General features: G+C 46.8%; 1 protein-coding gene across 1 annotated transcript; it reads left to right on the top strand.

Annotated features, from left to right (window-relative positions):
- The first annotated feature begins 1,859 nt into the window (after positions 1 to 1,859).
- On the top strand, positions 1,860 to 19,757 carry Asb1 (ankyrin repeat and SOCS box containing 1). The gene is made up of 5 exons (XM_028880346.2): positions 1,860 to 2,211; positions 5,985 to 6,126; positions 8,573 to 8,875; positions 16,018 to 16,403; positions 18,425 to 19,757. The coding sequence occupies exons 1-5, from the start codon at positions 2,163 to 2,165 to the stop codon at positions 18,550 to 18,552; spliced, it is 1,008 nt and encodes a 335-aa protein (XP_028736179.1). The 5' UTR covers positions 1,860 to 2,162; the 3' UTR covers positions 18,553 to 19,757.
- The last annotated feature ends 292 nt before the right edge of the window (positions 19,758 to 20,049 follow it).

The following is a 20,049-nucleotide window of genomic DNA, read 5'->3' on the forward strand; positions in this document are numbered from 1 at the left end:
GAGATGAATTCGTGGAGGAGCAGAGTTCAGTTCCCAGCTCACCACTGCCTCTAACTCTAGCTCCAGGTTTTCTAATTCCCTGCACACACAGGATGCTCACAGCATGCACACACATACTTTAAATAAATATAAAAACAATCTTGCCCGGTATGGTGGTGCACTTTCCCAGCACCTGAGAGGCAGAGGCAGGTGGATCTCTATGAGTTCAAGGCAAGACTGGTCTACATAGTGAGTTCTAGGCCAGCCAAGGGCTACATAGTAAGACCCTGTCTCTACCCTTAACCCCCAAATCTTTAAAATGTATTCACTTCCTATTTCTCCTGAGGTAGGATAGAAAGGGAGACTATTAGGTTGTGAGAAGGAAGAGGAGCCCCCTCACCCAGGAATTTGGTTGAAGTCTCTTATCTACAGAGAAGCAGGAATTCCGGCACAATTAACTGCTCAAGACCTTTCTCCCTCCTCAGCTATAAATCTGCAATTTTCTAGGACTTTCATCAGAAACTTTATTTACAGGAAAAGGACATGTACAAAACTCCTTATGCAGCCAGTGGCTCCTGGTTTTACCTTATCAGATTATAATTCCATCCAAGGCATGTCTGAAGCCACCCTATAATCTCAGAATACACATGTACAATATGCAAGCATCCTTCTGAGATCTAAGTTGAGAGCCATCAAAATAGTGTATATAGCGAGTGCTAAGATTGTGACTCCTTGAGGATCTACATGTGGGTATATCTTTCTTAATATTCTCTTCTATGTCTTGTGGTTGAAGTCTATGTTAAAATATCTTCAATAAAACCTCAAATTTGATTTTACTAGTTCTAAAATTCTTGTCTGAGTCAAAGCCATAAATCCAGTTTGGCCTGTGTTACAGTCTCTAGGATGACAGCACGGAGTTTTATCTGTCCCCTCACCACTGATACTCCCTCTTCTGGAAACAGCCTGCAATCCACTATACCATTCCTATGAAGTTGATTCCTTTAGTGACCTCCATGAATGGAATCATGCACCATTTGTCCTTTATAAGTGGCTTATTTCACTGAGCATAGTGTCCTCTGGGGTTGTCCATGCTGTGACCTGGGACAGAGACTTTTGAAGGCTGTATGGATGGTCCACAGCGCCACATGTTGATGTGTATTTATCCATCTGTGCACATCTGGGTGGTTTAACACTTGGGGCATCCCAGCTGGAGATTTGCAGTTGTGGAGTGGAGCCATAAGGCTGGGCCACCTGGCTCTTTGCCTTGCAGCGTCATTGGTGTCACCTGTCCCTCACGCCAGCGGTGCTCTCTGCTGTTATCAAGTCCAAACACCACTGCAGCAATCTCTTCTCTGTGCCCTCAACACCCTCAACGCCCGTGGCTCTGTTCCAGGTTGCCCCAGCCAGCTCCACAGACCTGAGCAACTGAGCCAGTCGGGCACGAGGCTATGTTGGGTACCTATGGGTTGCTAGCTCTCAGCTCGTGTGCCATGACCACACAAAGATGCAGTCAAGTCACAGCCACGGTGTTGGGAAATGACCCGTCGGCGTCCATGCTTAAGAGCTGTTGAGAATGTGGTGCACACGGCGTGTCCGGTGTAAAATCGGAGTGCTTGAGGAAAGCCACTAGGTCCACATGCCTTGCCAGGCTACAAACACCGCTGGCTGCATGGAGACATTCTGGGCTGCATTCATCTAACACCACTTTACAAGTCACTGACTCAGAAGGGACCGTCTGGAGCCGCACTGCAAGGACAGGAGGCGCGGCCGTAGACGGCCACGCCCACGTCCCGCCTTTTCCGTGGGCGGGGACAGAACCTGCCAACCAGGAGTTCCCGAGGCATGCAAATAAGCCTCCGCCCCCAGGGGAAAGGCGTTTCCCCAGACTTCCTGCTTCCTCCGTAGGCGCCCCTGCAGAGTTTTGCCTTCCTCACTGACCGGCGGCGCTCAAGTCCGTTTGCTAGGCCGGAAGTGGAGACCCAAGCGCCCTACCGGCAGGGCCGGAAGTGCGATAGGGAGGTGCGAACTGGCCGGAAGCCGAGCTCCGGACACGCCCACCTGCCGGAAGCGCCGGAGGTGTATCTCAAACAGGGTTGCTGTTTGACAGGACCGCTGCGTAGGCGGACTGACGGACGGACGGACGGGCGGTGTGGTCAGCGCGGAGGCTGAGGGCCGGAGTCGGCATGGCGGAGGGCGGGAGCCCCGAAGGGAGGGCTGGCCCAGGGCCCGCAGGTAACGTGAGCGGCGTGGGGTGGTGGTGGTGGTGGTGGGGCTGCGTCTCGGGTCCAGTCAGAGTGGCCCTCGGTTCGTCCCGGCCCTGTGTCCTCCGTCCCCGTCGGCCAGGTCCGCGGAGCCGCACCCCGGGTCAGTAAGTGGGCGTCAGGCTTCGCGGGGCCCAGGGCGCGACCCCCGCTCCCGGCCTCTCGTGGACAACCCTCCCGCGGTTTTTGTTTTTTTCCCCCAAGGTGGAGTTACAAGGCCAGGTGGAGTTGGCCTTGAAACTGCCACCCTGTTAGCCGATCCTAGTCTGCGATGACCCCGGCTGTGCCATGGGGCACGGATCCTCTTCCAGGTCTGAGCGCACTGGTCGGGAAAGGTCCTCAGCGGTCGGCCCTCTGTAGGGCAGGCTCCTTTTCCTCACCCTGTCCGTCAGTCAGCGCATGACCGAGATGGTGCATGGTAGCCCCTGGCCCCCCACCCCCACCCTTTAACAACCGCGCTGTCCCCAGCCAGCCTGCCAGTGACACAGCGCTTACAGCGGCGCTTGACCCACCTGCAGAGAAAGGCGGACGATGGCCACTTGGCTTAGCATCTCCGCTTCGCAGTGCTGCTACTGTGAGGCTGAGAATTCCCAGGAGAAGGAATTTCTGGTACGAAGTCTCCCACTGGACTGGGGTCTTTCTGAGACTGCCATGTGTGTCGTAGGTAACTTGCTGTGTCCGTCTCTGGTTTTGGAGAGACACTTGTTTTGTTCAAGGAACTCTCTTAGGTATCCAAAACCTCAGAAGGCCACACTCATGACAAACTCTTTTGTCGTTCCTCCCTCCATCTGGTCAACCAACTTCATTGATGGTCTACTGTTGGCTTAGCTCACCTGGGACTATCAGGGTGACCTGAAAAGGCTAGACAAAACACCAAGAACTTTGGTTTGGCATTGACTTTGTTCCCAGGGACAGACAGGATCTGTGAGTGGACTCCCCTGTCACGCAGGAGTGTGAGATGGGTAAAAGCAGTTATTTCTTCGTGTAGAGAAGGGTCCTGTGGAAGAAAGAGTGGTTTTGGCCTCCTGCCCTCTCCTTTCAGTACCTGTTTTGTTAGTGTGTTTCCTGCCTGCGGTGGAGGGACAGGTCCTGAGTGCTGTCTTGGGGGTAGTTGTGTTGTTATTGGATTAGATGATCAGACAAACACAAACTCTATGTGGCCTTTGACTCTAGAATTGGGGGACATTCTGAAGGTGCCTTGGCCCAGGCTGGTAGTGCTGAAGAAGGGTGAGCAAAGGGAGGTCCAAAGACCTGATCAAGTCCTCTGGTGCCCACTTGCTGAATCTTCCCCAACTTTGGCTTTGAACTTTGATACCCATTGGTAGCTGCATTGTACTTGCAATGGAGGGTTATGATTGAAGGAGGCCCTGGATAGGGCCTTCAAGAGTGGTTTCTAGGCTGGGCAGCGGTGGCACAAGCCTTTAATCCCAGCACTCGGGAGGCAGAGCCAGGAGGATCTCTCTGAGTTTGAGGCCAGCCTGGTCTACAGAGATCCAGGACAGGCACCAAAATTACACAGAGAAACCCTGTTTCGGGAAAAAAAAAGTGGTTTCTTGCCCCATTCAGTGGACTTTCAGATCCTGGAGGGCAAGGACATTTACTCATCACTACGCTGTAGCTTTAGGAGAGTCTTGTATTCAGCAGAGACTCAAAGGACATTTTATTTGAATATGAAAACAACTTCAATATCTAGAAGAAGCCTGCTTTTGAAGGGATGTGCTTGGTCACATGCTAGGACACCATCCCAGGGTGGGAGGCTTGTATCTCAGCAGTTAGGATTTCTGCTATTTTTATAACATCTGTTGGTGCAATTGTTTTATAAAGCTTTTCAATCCCCTGGAGTTAAGTTTGGGCTGTGATATGAGCAAAGATGCAAGTGTTTCCAAGAAGGTGATTAATTATGTAAATACTCTCCGTTGACTACATCTCTCTCCACTTTTGATGCCTTGTTTTGTTGTTGTTATTTGTTTTTGTTGTTATTTAGTTTGGTGAGAGTTTTGTTATCTAGTATGGTAGAGGTTTTTTTTTTTTTTTTTTTTTTTTTTCATGCCATTATTCTTTTGTTTGTTTTCTGTTTTTCAAAGACAGGGTTTCTTTGGCTGTCCTGGATCTCACTCTGTAGACCAGGCTGACCCGCCTGGCTCTGCCTCCCAAGTGCTGGGATTATAGGTGTATGCCACCACTGCCCTGCCCATTATTCTTACTAAAACAAAAAGCAATTTCCCTTATGTATATTTACAAATAAATTTTGGAATAATTTTGATATATCCATTATCAAATTTCTGAAGAGACAGGCTACACTTGATTTATAGGTAACCTTGAGAATTTCTCTAATATTGAATCTTCTCATTCTAGTACATGGTATGTTTGGTTTTTCTATTTAATCCGTTCCATTTTTTTCTCATATAGGCTGGATTTGTATTTGTCCATATATCTTTTAGTTTTCTACTTTACTGAGGTATAATTTTTTTCTGTGTGTGTGTGCACACATGTATATGTGGAGGTCAGAGGTCAACAGTTAGTGTTATCCTCACTCTGCACCTTATTTTTGAGACAAGGTCTCTCACTGCACATGGAGTTTACAGATTTGGATTTAGCTAGGCTGGCTGCTAGCCAGCCCGGGGATCCACAACCCTGTCTCTGCCTCCCCTACCCCCAGTAGAACTGTGGGCATGTGCAAATGGTCTTGGCTTTTTATACGAGTGTTGGGGATCTGACCTTAAGGGCGTGTGTTTGCATGGCAAGTACTACCAATTGAGACATCTCCCCATCCTCTTGAAGTGTAATTTTTATACAAAATGTGTGCCTTTGAGATTTAATTCCTTTTCATTGCTATCCTAAGATAGGATAACTGTAAAGAAAAGAGATTGATTTAGTTCAGTCTTAGAGGCTGGATATCATGGTGCAGGTTCTGATATAGGCCCCTCACCTGACCTGTGGCACCTCGAGGCAGACAGCAGTGGGAGAACTGTGATCTCCAGGCTAACCAGGAAGCCAGAGACTAGGTGGGACTGGTCTCAAGCTCTTATAATAACCCTCCGATAAGAACTAGCTAGGATTCCAGAAGAAATTCTTCAGTCCCGCAGGAAGACACTTTCCCACTGACTCTGTGACCTTGTGATGCCACACTGGTTGATGGTCTTTGTTGTCTCCCAGCACTAGCATTCTGGGGACCACGCCTCTAACACATGGACCTCTGTGGATACAGTAGTACTCTGATGAATTGTTTCTTATCTAGATACCCTTGTTGCTATTTCTCGGAGCAGCATGGTAGGGAACTCACCTTCCTTCCAGGTAATAACCCTTGTTTGGTCCTTGGCTTTTGGCTAACCAGCTGTAGTAAAGGAGATGGCTACCATTCTCCTTTCAGATGCCCAAATTTAGAGGTGTTCGTACATACTTGGGATAAATTAGAGTAGTTACAGGCTAGATTTTTTGGGGCATAATATTTTCGATTTTAATTTGGTAGTACTTTAGGATCTTCTATGTTATGAAGTACTGTGGCTCATTGTTCCATTGTTCCCTAATCCATCACATTTTTTTCTTTTCAGAAAAAAATTCTTATCAGGCTTGGTGCCAATTTGATAAGGGGACGTTTACAGCTTGCTCTTTCTTATGAATTATCTTCTGGGGATTTGGAAGTTCCTGTGTGGCCAGGCAGGAAGAGCTACTGCAGAAGGCATCCCATTTGCTTGGCCTTGCTAACGTTTCCCACGCTGATAGGAGCCCCTCTCTCCAGTGCAGGTCCTAATCTGAAGGAGTGGCTGAGGGAGCAGTTCTGTGACCACCCACTAGAGCACTGTGAAGATACAAGGCTCCATGATGCAGCCTATGTAGGGGACCTCCAGACCCTCAGGAACCTGTTGCAAGAAGAGAGCTACCGGAGGTGAGCATCCCTGCAGGGGCTGGAAACAGGATCGGCCTGTGGGTCTTCAGGAGGCTGGAATTGGTGGTTTGGATTGCAGGTTAAGACTGACGCTATGGGAGTACATTGACTTCAGAGGAGGACAGAAGGAAGAATTATTGGTGGCCAGATACTGTGGGCAGGGGTCCCTGGGTCCAAGTCTGGCCCTCTGATTGACATTTGTGTTTTCTGGCAACTTGTTCTAGCTGGGCATTAGTTTCCTCAGTGTTTTTCTTGAAGACAATGTTATTTATTTTAATTGTGTGTATATGAGTGGGTGGGTGGGTATGTACATGTAATTATAGGTGGCCACAGAGGCCTGAAGAGGTCATTGTTGGAACTGGGGATACAGGTGATTGTGAGCTACCTGATGTGGGTGCTGGGAATTGAGCTCAGGTCCTCTGGGAGAGTGGCACATGCCCTTAACCATTGAGCCATCTCTCCGGCCCTTTTCCTATGACTCTTTATCCTGAGTAATTCTTTTTCTATAGCCACTTTATTGACATTCATTTGATGTTTTCTTTTTCACTTCTCAGGACTGTAGTGATCAGCCAGAGGCCAGCTGACTTCCCACTATAGGGATATGGTGGCTGCCACATCCTTTGTTTTCTTTTCCTGGCTTCTTGCCTCTTGATTACAAAATCCTTCTGGTTACTGAGTCCTGGCTCTTCTGTTAGAGCAGAGAGTCTTGCTGTGTCTCCCTGTGCGGGATGCTGGGAGAGCACCCATCATTCTCTCTGGAGATCCCTTGAGTATGTTGTGTGAATGACGTCTTAACTAGATATTGAATACAACGGACACTGGCACTTTATCCTTCTGTGTTTCTACTTTGCCTTGAGTGGATGCCATTAATGGAACTCCCTGTAGGAGACCTACACTGCTGCTTTTGTGTAGACAATTCCCAAGCAAAGGATTCCTGACCAGCCAGGAGTGTGTTCCTTTCTTATCCTTCTAATGTCTTAGCATTATTTCATAGAGCACACGTCAGTATTTAAAAGCCAAAACACTAGAGGGCTAGAGAGATGACCTAGCAGTTAAGAGCACTTGTTGCTCTCACAGAGGACCCAGATTCAATTCCCAGCACTCACACAAGACGTCCTCTTCTGACTTCTGCAGGCACCAAGCACGTATGTGGTACAAAGACTGTGTGCAGGCAAAACATTCATATATGCAATAAATGCATAAAATGAATAAATCTAATAAAAGCAAACACAGAAATTAAATTTGTTTAATGTGTCAAACCCCTAAAAGACTTAAGTACACAGATATAGCAGTAGAATGAAAGAGTTCAGTGAAGTTCCTAATGTGCTCCCCTGTCCCTCTCCCTGTCCCCTCTTCTCTCTTCTTTCTTCCCTTTTTCTCTTTTTTCCCCACTTCTTCCTCCCCACTTGGCCCTTATGTAGCTTTGTAGCCCAAGCTGACCTTGAACTGCTGATCCTTCTGTCTCTGCCTCCAGCTCCTGAATTCTAGATTATTGACCCATGCTGCCACACTGGCTCCTTTTTCTTAAACTCAGGGCTCATGAATGTCCTCTTCCTTTAACATATTTTCTTTTGCTGTTCATTTCTCTGGTGGAGAGTTCTGGAGGGTTCCTGGGCTTTATTGGCCCATATCAGTCCAAGTGTGACTGGAGGAGGAACACCAGGGCTTGCTTTAGTGAGACACTGCCTGTGGCATGTTCCTTAGTTTCTGCTTCAGCACGGAAACCAAGGTGCAGCACACCTTGGTTGCTGACCTGGAGGGTCAGTGGACAGTGTAGCTAGTTATATGTGATCATACTGTCTGAGAGCTGCATCTGGACAGTTTGGTGCCACTGCTGGCCGAGACTGCAGCCCTTGTAACCTTAATAATCTAGGCTCCCAGTTATTGTGGGTCAGGGTAGGAGGACAGAGATTACTACTACTGACTATCTTTATCTGGAGAGGACTCCAGCCTTGGACCTTTAGAGGTGGTCACTAGTAAGAGGGTGTGTATGGCCCTGCCTGTCCTGCTCGTGTCCCCGATGGATCTATATGTATTTTGTAGAGGAACAGGCTTTGGAATGTGGGTTAGGACTCGAAGAACTAGAAATCTCAGTTTTAGTGCTGATTATTCTGCCGAAGCCTCTAGTTTCCTTGTCAGTGGGCCCTGAATACCTATTTTCTCTGCTCAAGTTCAGCAGGGGCAATTGTGGAAGCATTTCAGGACACAGAACACAAAGGGCTGGAAATGTAGCTCACGGGTAGAGTATTTGCATAGCATGTATAACATCCTGGGTCTGATCCTCAGCACCAGGGGAAAGAAAACAGAACACAGTGAAGGTATTCTAACCGTGAGGATTGGCTGCCTAAATGGCTGTCTTTCTTGGGAGCCTCTGCCAGGGTGAGAGGAGGGAGAACAGCTCGTCTGCCTAGGGTGACTCTCATAAACTCCCTGTCCTCCCATATAGCCGCATCAATGAGAAGTCTGTCTGGTGCTGTGGCTGGCTGCCCTGCACCCCACTGAGGATTGCAGCCACTGCAGGCCATGGCAACTGTGTGGACTTCCTCATACGCAAAGGGGCCGAGGTGGACCTGGTGGACGTCAAGGGGCAGACTGCCCTGTATGTGGCTGTAGTGAACGGGCACCTGGAGAGCACCGAGATCCTCTTGGAAGCTGGCGCTGACCCCAACGGCAGCCGGCACCACCGCAGCACTCCAGTGTACCATGCCTCTCGAGTGGGTAGAGACGACATCCTGAAGGCTCTCATCAGGTCAGTACTGCCCGGTCCGTAGCCATTTCTCCTTGTTCCTGAGCTTGCATTTCCTGCTCTAGGAGTGTGCTTGTTAGAGGACTTGGAAGGACTGCTTCATCAGTGCTCTTCATTGCTTTCTGACCCATGATGCCTTACACTTTCAACAGTGTAAACTTTCAATGTAATTTACCTTCATTTATAGCTTTAGCCATATCCCCTAAAGTTTCTTAATCTTTAAATATTAAAAATGTTATTATGTGCGAGCATGCATGCATGCGTGTGTGTACTAGAGGGGGCATCAGATCTCCTGGAGTTGGTACAGGCAGGTGTGAGCCATATGATGTGGGTGCTGGGAACTCAACTCTGGTCCTTCGCAAGTGCAGCAAACGCCTAACTTCTGAGTCATCTCTCCAGCCTCAAAGCTTATTTTCTTCAATACCTGTAGCCGAGGTCGATTTCTTCTTTGTTCTTAGAGGTATGGAAGAGGACTCTGTAATAAAGTGAAGTTTTTCATTATTAATGCCGCTCACACACATTGTTGCGAATGCTTGCATGGTGTGTTAGCCTAAGTTCCTCTCTTCAGGATTCCCCTTTTTTCTTTGCCATCAGATCTGCCAAAATTTAGAGAAATGTTGAAGTCTGTAATTACTGTTGTGCCTTTTGTCAGTTGCCTCTGCATTTCAATTAGGTTTGCTCTGAGTGTTTGATTTAATTATGTTAATATTACAGTTACTTTTGTTTGAGCCAGCTTGTGTTCTCTCTTTTCATATTTTCAGTAACATCTTTCTACCATAGAGATCGTGTTCATCCCTTACTGTGGAGGCCAGCTAGTTCTAGGTTAGGCCAGCATAGCTTAGCTAGCTAGCTGTTAGTGAGAGTGTTTTGTATAGAAAAGGAGCAGGTAAAAGTTCCGGTGTTGAAGACTGCCATCAGTGGGGTCAGATGAGTGAGCATTCTTGCCTGGTACAGAATGTGGTTTCTCAACCAGGTTCTGGAAATAGAGTCTTTCAAAAGGCTTATATACTAATGAGCTATAGAGTTGGTGTGGGGGAAGAGAAATGATCAAGGAGGTTTTAAATTGATAAATGATCAAGGAGGTGATAAAGTTAGGGCTTCAAAAAATCATTTAAGGGTTTATAGCACGACGATCTAAGCTACCTTAAATTTATGCCTTTGCATCTTAAAGAATCTAAGGCATTAATGTGGAAATGTTGTTTTGTTTTGTTTGAGGTAGGGTTTCTCTGTGTAACAGCCCTGGCTGTCTTGGAACTTACTCTGTAGACCAGGCTGGCCTCAAACTCGCAAAGGTTTGCCTGCCTCTGCCTCCTAAGTGCTGGGATTGAAGGCGTGCATCATCACTGCCCGGCTTTGTTTTTGAATTTTTTTTTTTTTTTTTTTTTTTTTTTTGGTTTTTTCGAGACAGGGTTTCTCTGCGTAGTTTTGCGCCTTTCCTGGAGCTCACTTGGTAGCCCAGGCTGGCCTCGAACTCACAGAGATCCGCCTGGCTCTGCCTCCCGAGTGCTGGGATTAAAGGCGTGCGCCACCACGCCCGGCTTGAATTTTTTATATTTATGTGTTTGTGTGTGTACATATGCACGCTCATGCATGCTCCACAGTATGACTGTGGAGGTCAGGGGACAACTTGTGGGAGTTCGTTTTCTCTCAGTTGTTTGGGTGTGTAGAGATAATTAAAGCAATAAAGAAATTTAGAAAATATTCAGGATTAAAATGAACTGGATCCTGTTCAGTATATTTTTATGAGTTTCAAAAGCTGTCTTTCCTACAGCTCAATTGGTACCAGATTGTCACACTGTCATACCAAGATTGCAAACAATTTGGAAGACATGTCTCCCATGAAGAAGGAAGAAATAATTACTATGTGAGATGCAGATTTCCTTGTTAGTTGAAAAGTGCAGTGAGTGAGGTGGAAGTTTCCTGCTTGTAGAGTGTTCTCCTCTCTTCTAGAAAGCCTCAGAGGAAAGGTAAGGTTTTCTTTGTAGAGGAGTGTAGCTAGAGTTTTCCTGCCTTGCCCACAGTCAGGACAAATCTTTGTCACCCTCCAGTCCCACAGCCGCTCAGACCCGACCAAGTAAACACAGAGACTTATATTGCTTACAAACTGTATGGCCATGACAGGCTTCTTGCTAACTGTTCTTATAGCTTAAATTAACCCATTTCTATAAATCTATACCTTGCCACATGGCTGGTGGCTTACCAGCGTCTTTACATGCTGTTTGTTCTCGTGGGGGTTGTAGTGTCTCTCCCCGCTTCCTGTTTCCCCAATTCTCCTCTTTCCTTGTCCCGCCTATACTTCCTGTCTGGTCACGGGCCATCAGTGTTTTATTTATATAGAGCGATATCCACAGCAGAGGAGAGGTGCCAAGAAAGGATATTGACCTTGTGTGTCCTCAGGCCTGGGCTGCCCCAAAGAAGCACTTTTGATTCCAGGTCCTTTGGACACACATCTGAAGTGCTAGAGAACCATTATGAAGCAGGACGGCTGGCTGAGGAGACTGTTGGCCATCTGTCTTCTAGGCAGAGAAAATGGTATTACTCCATCTTCTCTGGATCCTGACTATTAGGTCCCCACATGTTGAGTCCCCTCATCTTTGCTTCCTATATGTTGTCATTTCCTGTTTCAAGTGAAATACTCAGGTGATGACACAGTTTGTGAGACTTCACAGAACTATCTGGGGCCAGGGAGGGCTTAAGTAGACAGGTGACTGGTGTTTGCCTACTTTAGAGGATCCTACTGGGCAGGAATCTTGCAGAAGTGAGTCCTGCTCTCGTTGATCCTATTACTCTCACTTTTCTTTCTGATCCCTTGATGACAGTGGTGTCAGGTTTTTCGTTGTAAAGCTGCTCCTCCCTTTGTAATCAGTATTTTGTGGGGAGACATTTTGCAGCCATCTATATGCCTTGTGCTTCATCTCAAATTTGTATTTATGTTAGTGTAGACTTCTGGTTTCTCACCTTGTTCAGGTGGAGTTACAATCCATCATTGTTGCTTACTTTGATGATCACATTAATGCTACTGGCGGTTTAAGCCAGCTCTGTGTTCTTTTGACATATCCTTACAGTTTTGTGAGCAGTTCCTTACGTTCTTACATAACAGGATAGTCTAAGCTCCGGTAGACTTTCCTGAGTCAGTCCCGGAGTAAGTCCTCCCAGAGTCCAGTCTTCTTACAGTGAAGATACAAAGATCTAAGCTGGGCAGAGAAGCACATGCCCGTAACCTAGCTATTTGAAAGCTTGCCACCAGACTGTGTAACATAATGAGACTCTGTCTCAAAAAGAAAAGAAACCAAGATCTGAAGTACTTTTGGGAGTGTGTTCTACTCTGGAAGCATTGTTCCATCCCTGGAGCTGGGGGTGTGTGTCCATATCACATTTCTGTTCCCGTTATACAGTGACCGGAGTTAATATGCATCTCTTACTGCCTCCCCTCACTCCTCCTTGCCCCATATGGGCTCCATTCCCTTTGCCAAGCCCCTGTCCTTAGTAGGTATCTTGCTCACTTTGTCAGGACTCTGCCCCCTGAGCCAGATTGCCCTCCTTGTTGTAGCTGGCTGACCCCTGGTTAGAGTAAAAGAGATAGGTAGTTTGTACTTGACCTCAGACAACTCTAAATGCCATATATTTGGGTGTCTGTGGAGCATACCCAGGGCAGGCAGAAAAGACTGGCTGTGGGTCCTTTAGCACCTGCACCTGGTGAGAGATAGTCCTCCCACCTGGACTGTCCTTGGGAGTCAGGAATGGTCAGCTCTAGGAATCACTGTCTGACTGCTGTGCCCCTGCCTCCTGGGCAGGGCTGCATGACGCTGCCCTGCTGGCAAGCCAGGCTTCCTGTCGTAGGTCCTTAGGTCTTTGCAATTGAATCTGATGCTGGGAGTATCCCTGCCGTTCCCCGAGCCCGAATGTTAGACTGTCGGAAAAGAGGACTCATCATGTTGGAGAGCACAGCATGGCTGACCAGCTATGGATGGATGCACTTGGGTTTGTTGGTTCCTCTTTGCTCTTAGGTTTCAGTGGTTGCTTCACCATGTGAAGTGTTTGCATGGCTCCAACTGTGGTCTATACAAAAGGTGTATTGAAAAGGTCTAGCTTCTAACCTTGTCTCATTGTCCTGATCTCTCCCTCCCCTCCAGGTAAGCATTTAGGTCTATGATTTGTCCTTCACTATTACAAATGAGTAAATGCATGTGTATGGCTGAGTAGTTTATGTTTACACATGCAAACCTGTAAAACAAGTATATACTGCACACGTTCTTATCTCACCTTTCTCACATATTCATGTGCTGTGGAAGACATTCCAGAGCAGTATAGAGCAGTATTCCTCCTTCCCTTCATAGCTTCTCAGTTCTGCTTCTTAGGGGTAAAGCAGCCGGTCCCCGTTGGTGGTTTCCTGGCTCAGCTGGTAAGGAACAATGACTTAATGAATTGCCTTGTGCTAACATCTTAGCTTTGCAAATGTGTCTTGGGAACAAGTCCCAAGAAGTGTGACGGATGAGTTCAAGGGTAAGTGCATGTGTAATTTTGATAGAATTGCCAAATTTCTCTCCACAGGGATTGCTCCATTTCAGTTGCCATAGCAGTGAGTGATAGTTGTGTTTGTATTACAGCATGGCTAGTCAACATTGGGAGCTTTCTAACCCTACGGGCACAAAGTAGAATCTTCGGGTGCTTTACAATTCGACAACATTTTTTTTCTCTCTCTCTCTCTCTGTGTGTGTGTGTGTGTGTGTGTGAGAGAGAGAGAGAGAGAGAGAGAGAGAGAGAGAGAGAGAGAGAGAGATATGGGCACTTCATGGCATGGGTGTAGAAGTCAGAGGACAACTTACACAAATTGGTTCTTTCCTTCCAGAGTGTGGGTACCAGGGATTGAACTCAGGCCATCAGTCTTGACAAATCTTGACATCCCACTGAACCATTTCACCAGCCCCAGGTGGCAAATTTGACCTAAATAATGGCTCCTAGTTTCCATATGGTTTTATAGTTATGTAGCACGAATTGCTAGAAGGTTTTGTTAATAAAATCAAACCTGAAGCCAGGTATTGGGGTGAACGCTGGAGATCAGAGAAGCAGAACAAGCCACAGCCACCTCACCTTGCCAGTTCCTCAGCTGGTCCTGTTTTCTCAGACTGGAAGCCTCTGAGTCCTCATCCAGAATCAATCTCAGCTGAACTGTGCTGCTCAAAAGCCTAAAAGCTTAACCAGCCAAAAGCTTCCAGTTTCTGGTCTTCATGCCTTATATACCTTTCTGCTTTTTGCCATCATTCCCTGGGATTAAAGGCTCACTTTTTGGGATTAAAGGCATGAGTGCCACCATTTTCTAGCCTCTGTATCTAGTGGCTTTTCTGTTCTCTGACCCCAGATAAGTTTATTAGGGCGTACAATATTTTGGGGAACACAATACCACCACATAGTTACTTGTAAATTCTGATCTGTTTGGAATTAATCTTGTGTGCACTGTGATGAATGGACTTAACTTTATCTTTTCCCATATGCATTTCCAGTTGTCCTAGGGGAAAAAGTATGAAAAAGTTCCCCCTTCCTCCTTAAGATAGTTCCTTACTGTGCATCCTTAGTTTCTGCTTGCAGTTGGGTCTGTTGTAAGATGTTTGTGTGTTTACATGGGTCCGCTGGCTCGTCCACATGCTCCTGTTACAGTTTGACAGAGCTTATACCAAGCCCTTCTTGTGGTGGAGCTATTTCCTCTGCGCTGTTGCTCTGCTTTTCAATCTTGTTTGATCTTCCAGGTGAACTTTAGAACCAGCATATGCAGTTCCAGGGTCCTTTGCAGTTAGCTTCAGTAGTTCAAGAACAGTGTTTTCACTCATAAAGTCGACTTAGGGAAAAGTTGTGTTATTCTGAGCTTCTTCTAGTGTTTGATGTGTCTTTGCATTTTCTCAGGTCTGCTCTTGTAACTCTGAGTTGTTAGGTTTATGCTGTCTAGATCATTTTAAAAATTACTTTGCTGCCATAAGGGCTATTGCTTTTCTACCTAATCTTTAAATTGGGCTTTTGTGTGTGTGTGTATGTATATGTGTGTGTGTGTGTGTGTTTGTGTGTGTGTGTGTGTGTGTGTATGAAGGCTGTCATTTCACAGTCTGCTACTTTAGTGAATTATCTTATTGCTTGTTGTTTATTCATTCCTTATAGGCCTTTTTGGATTTTGGAGTCCTTTCCTCTGAGCATAGAAAATGGTTTGTTTCTTTTTTTCCATGGTTATCTGATTGCCTTCCTTTGCCGTCACACTCGCGTCTTCAGCATTGGTGTCAAGAGGCCGGCAGGTGGAGGGTCTGTGTTGTGCTTCCCTTGGAGCAAGGGGCACCTCTCCTACTCCTCATGCGATAAGATGATGGTTTCTGGCCTGAGAAAATGTATTTTATCGTTTTTAAGGAAATAGCTGTCACTTTCTGTTTCATAGAGTATTTTAAAACATGCATAACTGTTGGCTTTTGCCCTTTTTGCATTATTAGTGATAATCAGTATTTTTCTTTTAGATTCATTAATACAATATATTATAATATTATGATAATGGAATTTCTAATATTGGAATTAGTTTTGAATTCTTAGGGTAATCCCTATGAGTTTTTGGTACACTGCTTTCTAAATATATGTTCGGATTTTCTTTGTTATAATAATTTTTTGCTTATTGAAGATTTTGAAATTGAGTTGGGTTATTGTATTAGTTTTACAATGCGTTTGAAAGTTTTTCTTCTCTTACCTCTGAAATTGTATAGTCTTGGAATTACTTTATTTTTAAAGATCTGAAAGACTTCCCTTAGTTTCCTATCCTTCTTAATACCAAGCTCTGAGATCTTGGTACTTCTGCATGTAGTCTCGGCACACAGACAACTTAACATACAATTCTTCTGTAGGTGTGTGTAACTTCTGGAATCTATTGTCTAGGCAGTAAGGACAGGAAAGTGACTGTGCATGTTCACTATAGGCTGAGTTTTTCCCTCAGTATTTTTGACTTGTACTTAGTTGAGTCTTTGGGTACAGTGCCTGCAGATAGAGAGGGCTGGCAGTGTTTGTGACCTGTGCAGTCTCCAGAGGCTCCCCATGTGACTGTTGAATGCCTTCCTTGGGGTGCTGGACATTCTTTGTGGTCTGAGTTTGACTTATTATGACTTATTTTTCTTTTCCTGTAGGTATGGGGCGGATGTTGATGTCAACCATCACCTGACTCCTGACACCCGGCCCCCTTTCTCAAGGCGGCTTACCTCCTTGGTGGTCTGCCCTCTGTACATCAGTGCTGCCTACCATAACCTTCAGTGCTTCCGGCTCCTCCTGCAGGCTGGGGCAAATCCTGACTTCAATTGCAATGGCCCTGTCAACACACAGGAATTCTACAGGGGCTCCCCCGGGTGTGTCATGGATGCTGTCCTGCGCCATGGTTGTGAGGCGGCCTTCGTGAGCCTGCTGGTAGAGTTTGGAGCCAACCTGAACCTGGTGAAGTGGGAATCTCTGGGCCCAGAGGCAAGAGGCAGGAGGAAGATGGACCCTGAGGCTCTGCAAGTCTTTAAAGAGGCCAGAAGTAAGTGGCCTGAGCTCAGTGCTCTCCTGTGGTCTGGAGTTGATTGAACCAGTGAGATGTAATAGTAACTAAAACAAAAACAGGGCCTGGAGGAACGGCTCAGATGGTGAGAGCACTGGCTGCTCACAACTGTCCATGGCTCCAGTTGGAGGAGGCCCTCCTCTGGCTTCTGCAGGCACTGCATGTGTGGTGACCAGACACACATGCATGCAAACCCCCGTACACATGGGAATAAATAAGTAAATCTTAAATACAAAACAACAACCCTCCAAAAAGAATTCCAGCCAAGCGCTTGATTAGAGCCCTTGATAGGGACCAGTAGTTCTGCAGAAGACAGCCTTGGGTGTTTCGCCCTCCTCCCTCCTCTCTCCTCCCTCCCTCCCTCCCCAGGGCTGGGATTACAGTGTGGGCCACTCCTCCCCATTTCTTTGGGAGGGTGAGTCCCTGTGCTATCACGGCAAGTACTTTACCTTTAACTCTCTCCATCCCCAGGTGGTTATTTTGACATTCCTAAACCCCTAAAGCTGATAACCAAAGATCTATAGAAGTAGATGTATGCTTTCAAAGTTCTTAGAATTATATTCTCTAACTTTTTTGCTCTGATTTTTGACCCCATCCCTAGCTAATGGTTTTTTTTTCACATTTTTTCCTTTTTATTTTTTTCCCCTTAATTTCTTAGATCATTGTACTAAGTGATGGGTTGCATGTCATTTTCTTTAAAAATATTTTTAATATATCTATTTATATGTGTGTGAGAGAAGCATGCACATGCCATAGCATGCGTGTAGAAGGCAGAGGACAACTTACAGGAGTCTATTCTTTCTTTCTTTCTGCCACATGGATCCCACGGGTTGATAAGCGTGGAAGTAGCATTCTTCCCTCTGAGCCATCTGGTTGGCCTATCACGATGTTTTCATTCATGGGTCATTATGTTTCTTTCTTCCTCATCTTTGCCTGTCACTTGTCGCCAGGCCGGGAATAGCTCAGCAGGAATCAGCCACATTTGCCTTCTCTGCCCTTCTTACCCGTCTTTCTCTTCACCTGTGTTTTTCTCTTTTTAAGATTTATTTATTTATTATGTAAACAGTGTTCTGCCTGCCTGTATGCCTGCACACCAGAAGAGGACACTAGATCTCATTACAGATGGTTGTGAGCCACCATGTGGGTGCTGGGAATTGAACTCCGGTCCTCTGGAAGAGAGCCAGCGCTCTTAACCACTGAGCCATCCCTCTAGCCCCTCTTCATGTGTGTTTTAATGAAGTTATAAGCTCATTTTCTAGAGCCCTTTCTTTTTTAGTTCCACTCAAATAGCCTTAGAGTGAGTTGTGTGGTAATCCGTTTTTGTTAAAATGAAATCTGGAGTTTGCTTATTTGTGTAGTGGGATTTGCCAAGGAATTGCTAAGTCATTGTCAGGAGAGTTTGAACTTTACCTGTGCTTGTATTTGCTGTCAGTGCCCTCTCTGGAATTCAGAAATCAACCCGTGTGTCTGTCCATTTCCTGCCGTCTTGTCAGAGGACAGCTGAAGGGCTTGTCCTCACTCTCTTATTTCCCGAAGAACGTTGATATCAGTGTGTTTTTGTCGTCTGTACCCATGCCAGTTCACGGAAACGTGTTCTTGGTCAGCCTTTCTCCAAGTTGCGGGCTGACGGCCGGGTGGGAAGCAGACTGAAGGAATGAAGCTGCTGTGTCCACAGCTTTTATTGTCCCCTTCTCCTCCTCCTGAAGCAGGGCTTGGCTGTGTCTCTGAACTGGAGCAGGACTGTCAGCCTAGTCTCTGGTTTCAAGTCCTGCACACTTGGTGTCCCAGGCCTCCTTGCCCCTGCTGGGACAGAGCAAGAGTGAAGGTCATTTGCTCTCATCTGTGGGGTCTCCTGTGGGCAGGTTAGATGGAACAGATAGCAAGGCCTCCTTGCCTCCGGGGCCTACTTGGCTCTGAGATTAGGAAGTTGTGTCCACTGTGGTCAGCTTTGGGCCTTTAGAACTAGGCTAGAATCAACCTTTTCCCTTCACACTCTCCAGGCGTTCCCAGGACCTTGCTGAGTTTGTGCCGTGTGGCTGTACGAAGAGCTCTTGGCAAATACCGACTGCATCTGGTTCCCTCGCTGCCGCTGCCGGACCCTATAAAGAAGTTTCTGCTTTATGAGTAGGATTCAGATGCAGTGTCGGCTGCAGTGAGGACGCCCATCATTGCGGTGAAGTTGACACAGACTCCTGCGTCCTGTGAACTGGGTCCTGCGCTGCCGGCTTGTTCCCTGGCTGTCCGTGAAGATGAAACGTTGGATTGTGGTTCCGTCTCAGGTGCTTGGGCCACCGAACACTCCTTGAGTCATCGTCAACGGAGAGGCGCATACACACTTAATTTTGTTCTTCAGTATCTCTGTTTTGGATTTGTACTGTTATATGTTAATGAAATGGGCTGTGAAATGTGTGCAGTATGTGGTGAGCTTGCAAGCCTCGTGGTAGCCCTAGTGGGGAAAGGTTGTCTTTTCCAGAGTTATGCTTCTATTTATGTTCCTACTTTGCAGTTTGATTGTTCTCTTAAGGTCTGATATCCAAACAAGAAGAGTTGTGGTAAGAAAACATGTAGGGAGCAGAGATGCAGTTCCTGCACTTGCTAGTCTGTTTTCTTGCCCGCGTTTGTCTGTCTGTGCTGTCAGATGCATAGCCCTTCTTGCCGCTGCCACACCCTCTCAGGAGTGTCTTCACTCCAAGATGGTTTCTTGGCTGCAGACACTGCCTCCAGGGAGGTCCCAGCACAGCCTCTGCAGTGTAGCACCTGTCCTGGAAGGGTTTTTTGATGGATATCTCACCCTGGGGATCTTCAGACCGGGATTCCCTTTAGGAGGCCCACCTGGAACTAGCCAGGAAGTGACTGCCCACATTCAGACCAGGGATCATCCCAATAGCACTCACTGCCAGTCCTCACAGGATGACACGACACTGGGGTGCTCCATGCAGGCCCTCCCATACAGAAAGTGGGAACTGTATCGGCCACCTGGGTGGCTCCAGGCTCCAGCTGCTTGGCCCGCCAGGCTGTTCCTCCCTCTTTCTGGTCCAGTGCCTTGTGGGCACTCCTAGAGATCTTTCCCCGTCTTGCCCAGGGTTGTTGGTGAGTGAGAGAGATGAGCTTGTTGCAGGTGTGAGGGTCATGTGCAGGTGGGTCAGGAACTATGCATTACCTTAAGCATCCTCAGGTTGCTCCTGTTTTGGTAAAGTTGTATTTTGTCATTTTGAGCCTCTTAGGACTGTTGTATGGATCTGTGCTGATTGTAGACTTGAGAATATTTAGGCACAAGCAGATGTTAAATCTGTTTAGATTTTGGCCATAAAAGAAATCTAACTTGTAATGATACTTTACTGTTGTACTGTCATGTGGTTTAGCTGACCAGACGGGCAGTGATGGTCATCGTATTTTGTGGATGGATTTCCAAACCTCGTCCTAGTGTCTCAGAATGGCCCTGTGCAGCAGCAGCAGCAGCAGCACCAAGCCGATCCAAATGCACTACATGGAGTTCTAGTGGGCCTTGCCCAGCCCTGGCCAGTGAGTACTGTCTCTGGGGAGAATGAGCTGGGCCAGAGCCTGCACCTCCCCAGCCTTCCCCCAGCTGTTCTGTAGGTGGCCCAGGCCTCAGCTCTTCACTGGG

The sequence above is a fragment of the Peromyscus leucopus genome, chromosome 13, assembly GCF_004664715.2.
Source record: "Peromyscus leucopus breed LL Stock chromosome 13, UCI_PerLeu_2.1, whole genome shotgun sequence".
NCBI lineage: Eukaryota > Metazoa > Chordata > Mammalia > Rodentia > Cricetidae > Peromyscus > Peromyscus leucopus.

Coding starts and splice junctions, on each gene's coding strand:
- Asb1 (XM_028880346.2), top strand. CDS start 2,163: ATGGCGGAGGGCGGGAGCCCCGAAGGGAGGGCTGGCCCAGGGCCCGCA. Junction 6,127..8,572: donor CAAGAAGAGAGCTACCGGAG/GTGAGCATCCCT, acceptor CCTCCCATATAG/CCGCATCAATGAGAAGTCTG. Junction 16,404..18,424: donor AGTCTTTAAAGAGGCCAGAA/GTAAGTGGCCTG, acceptor CACACTCTCCAG/GCGTTCCCAGGACCTTGCTG.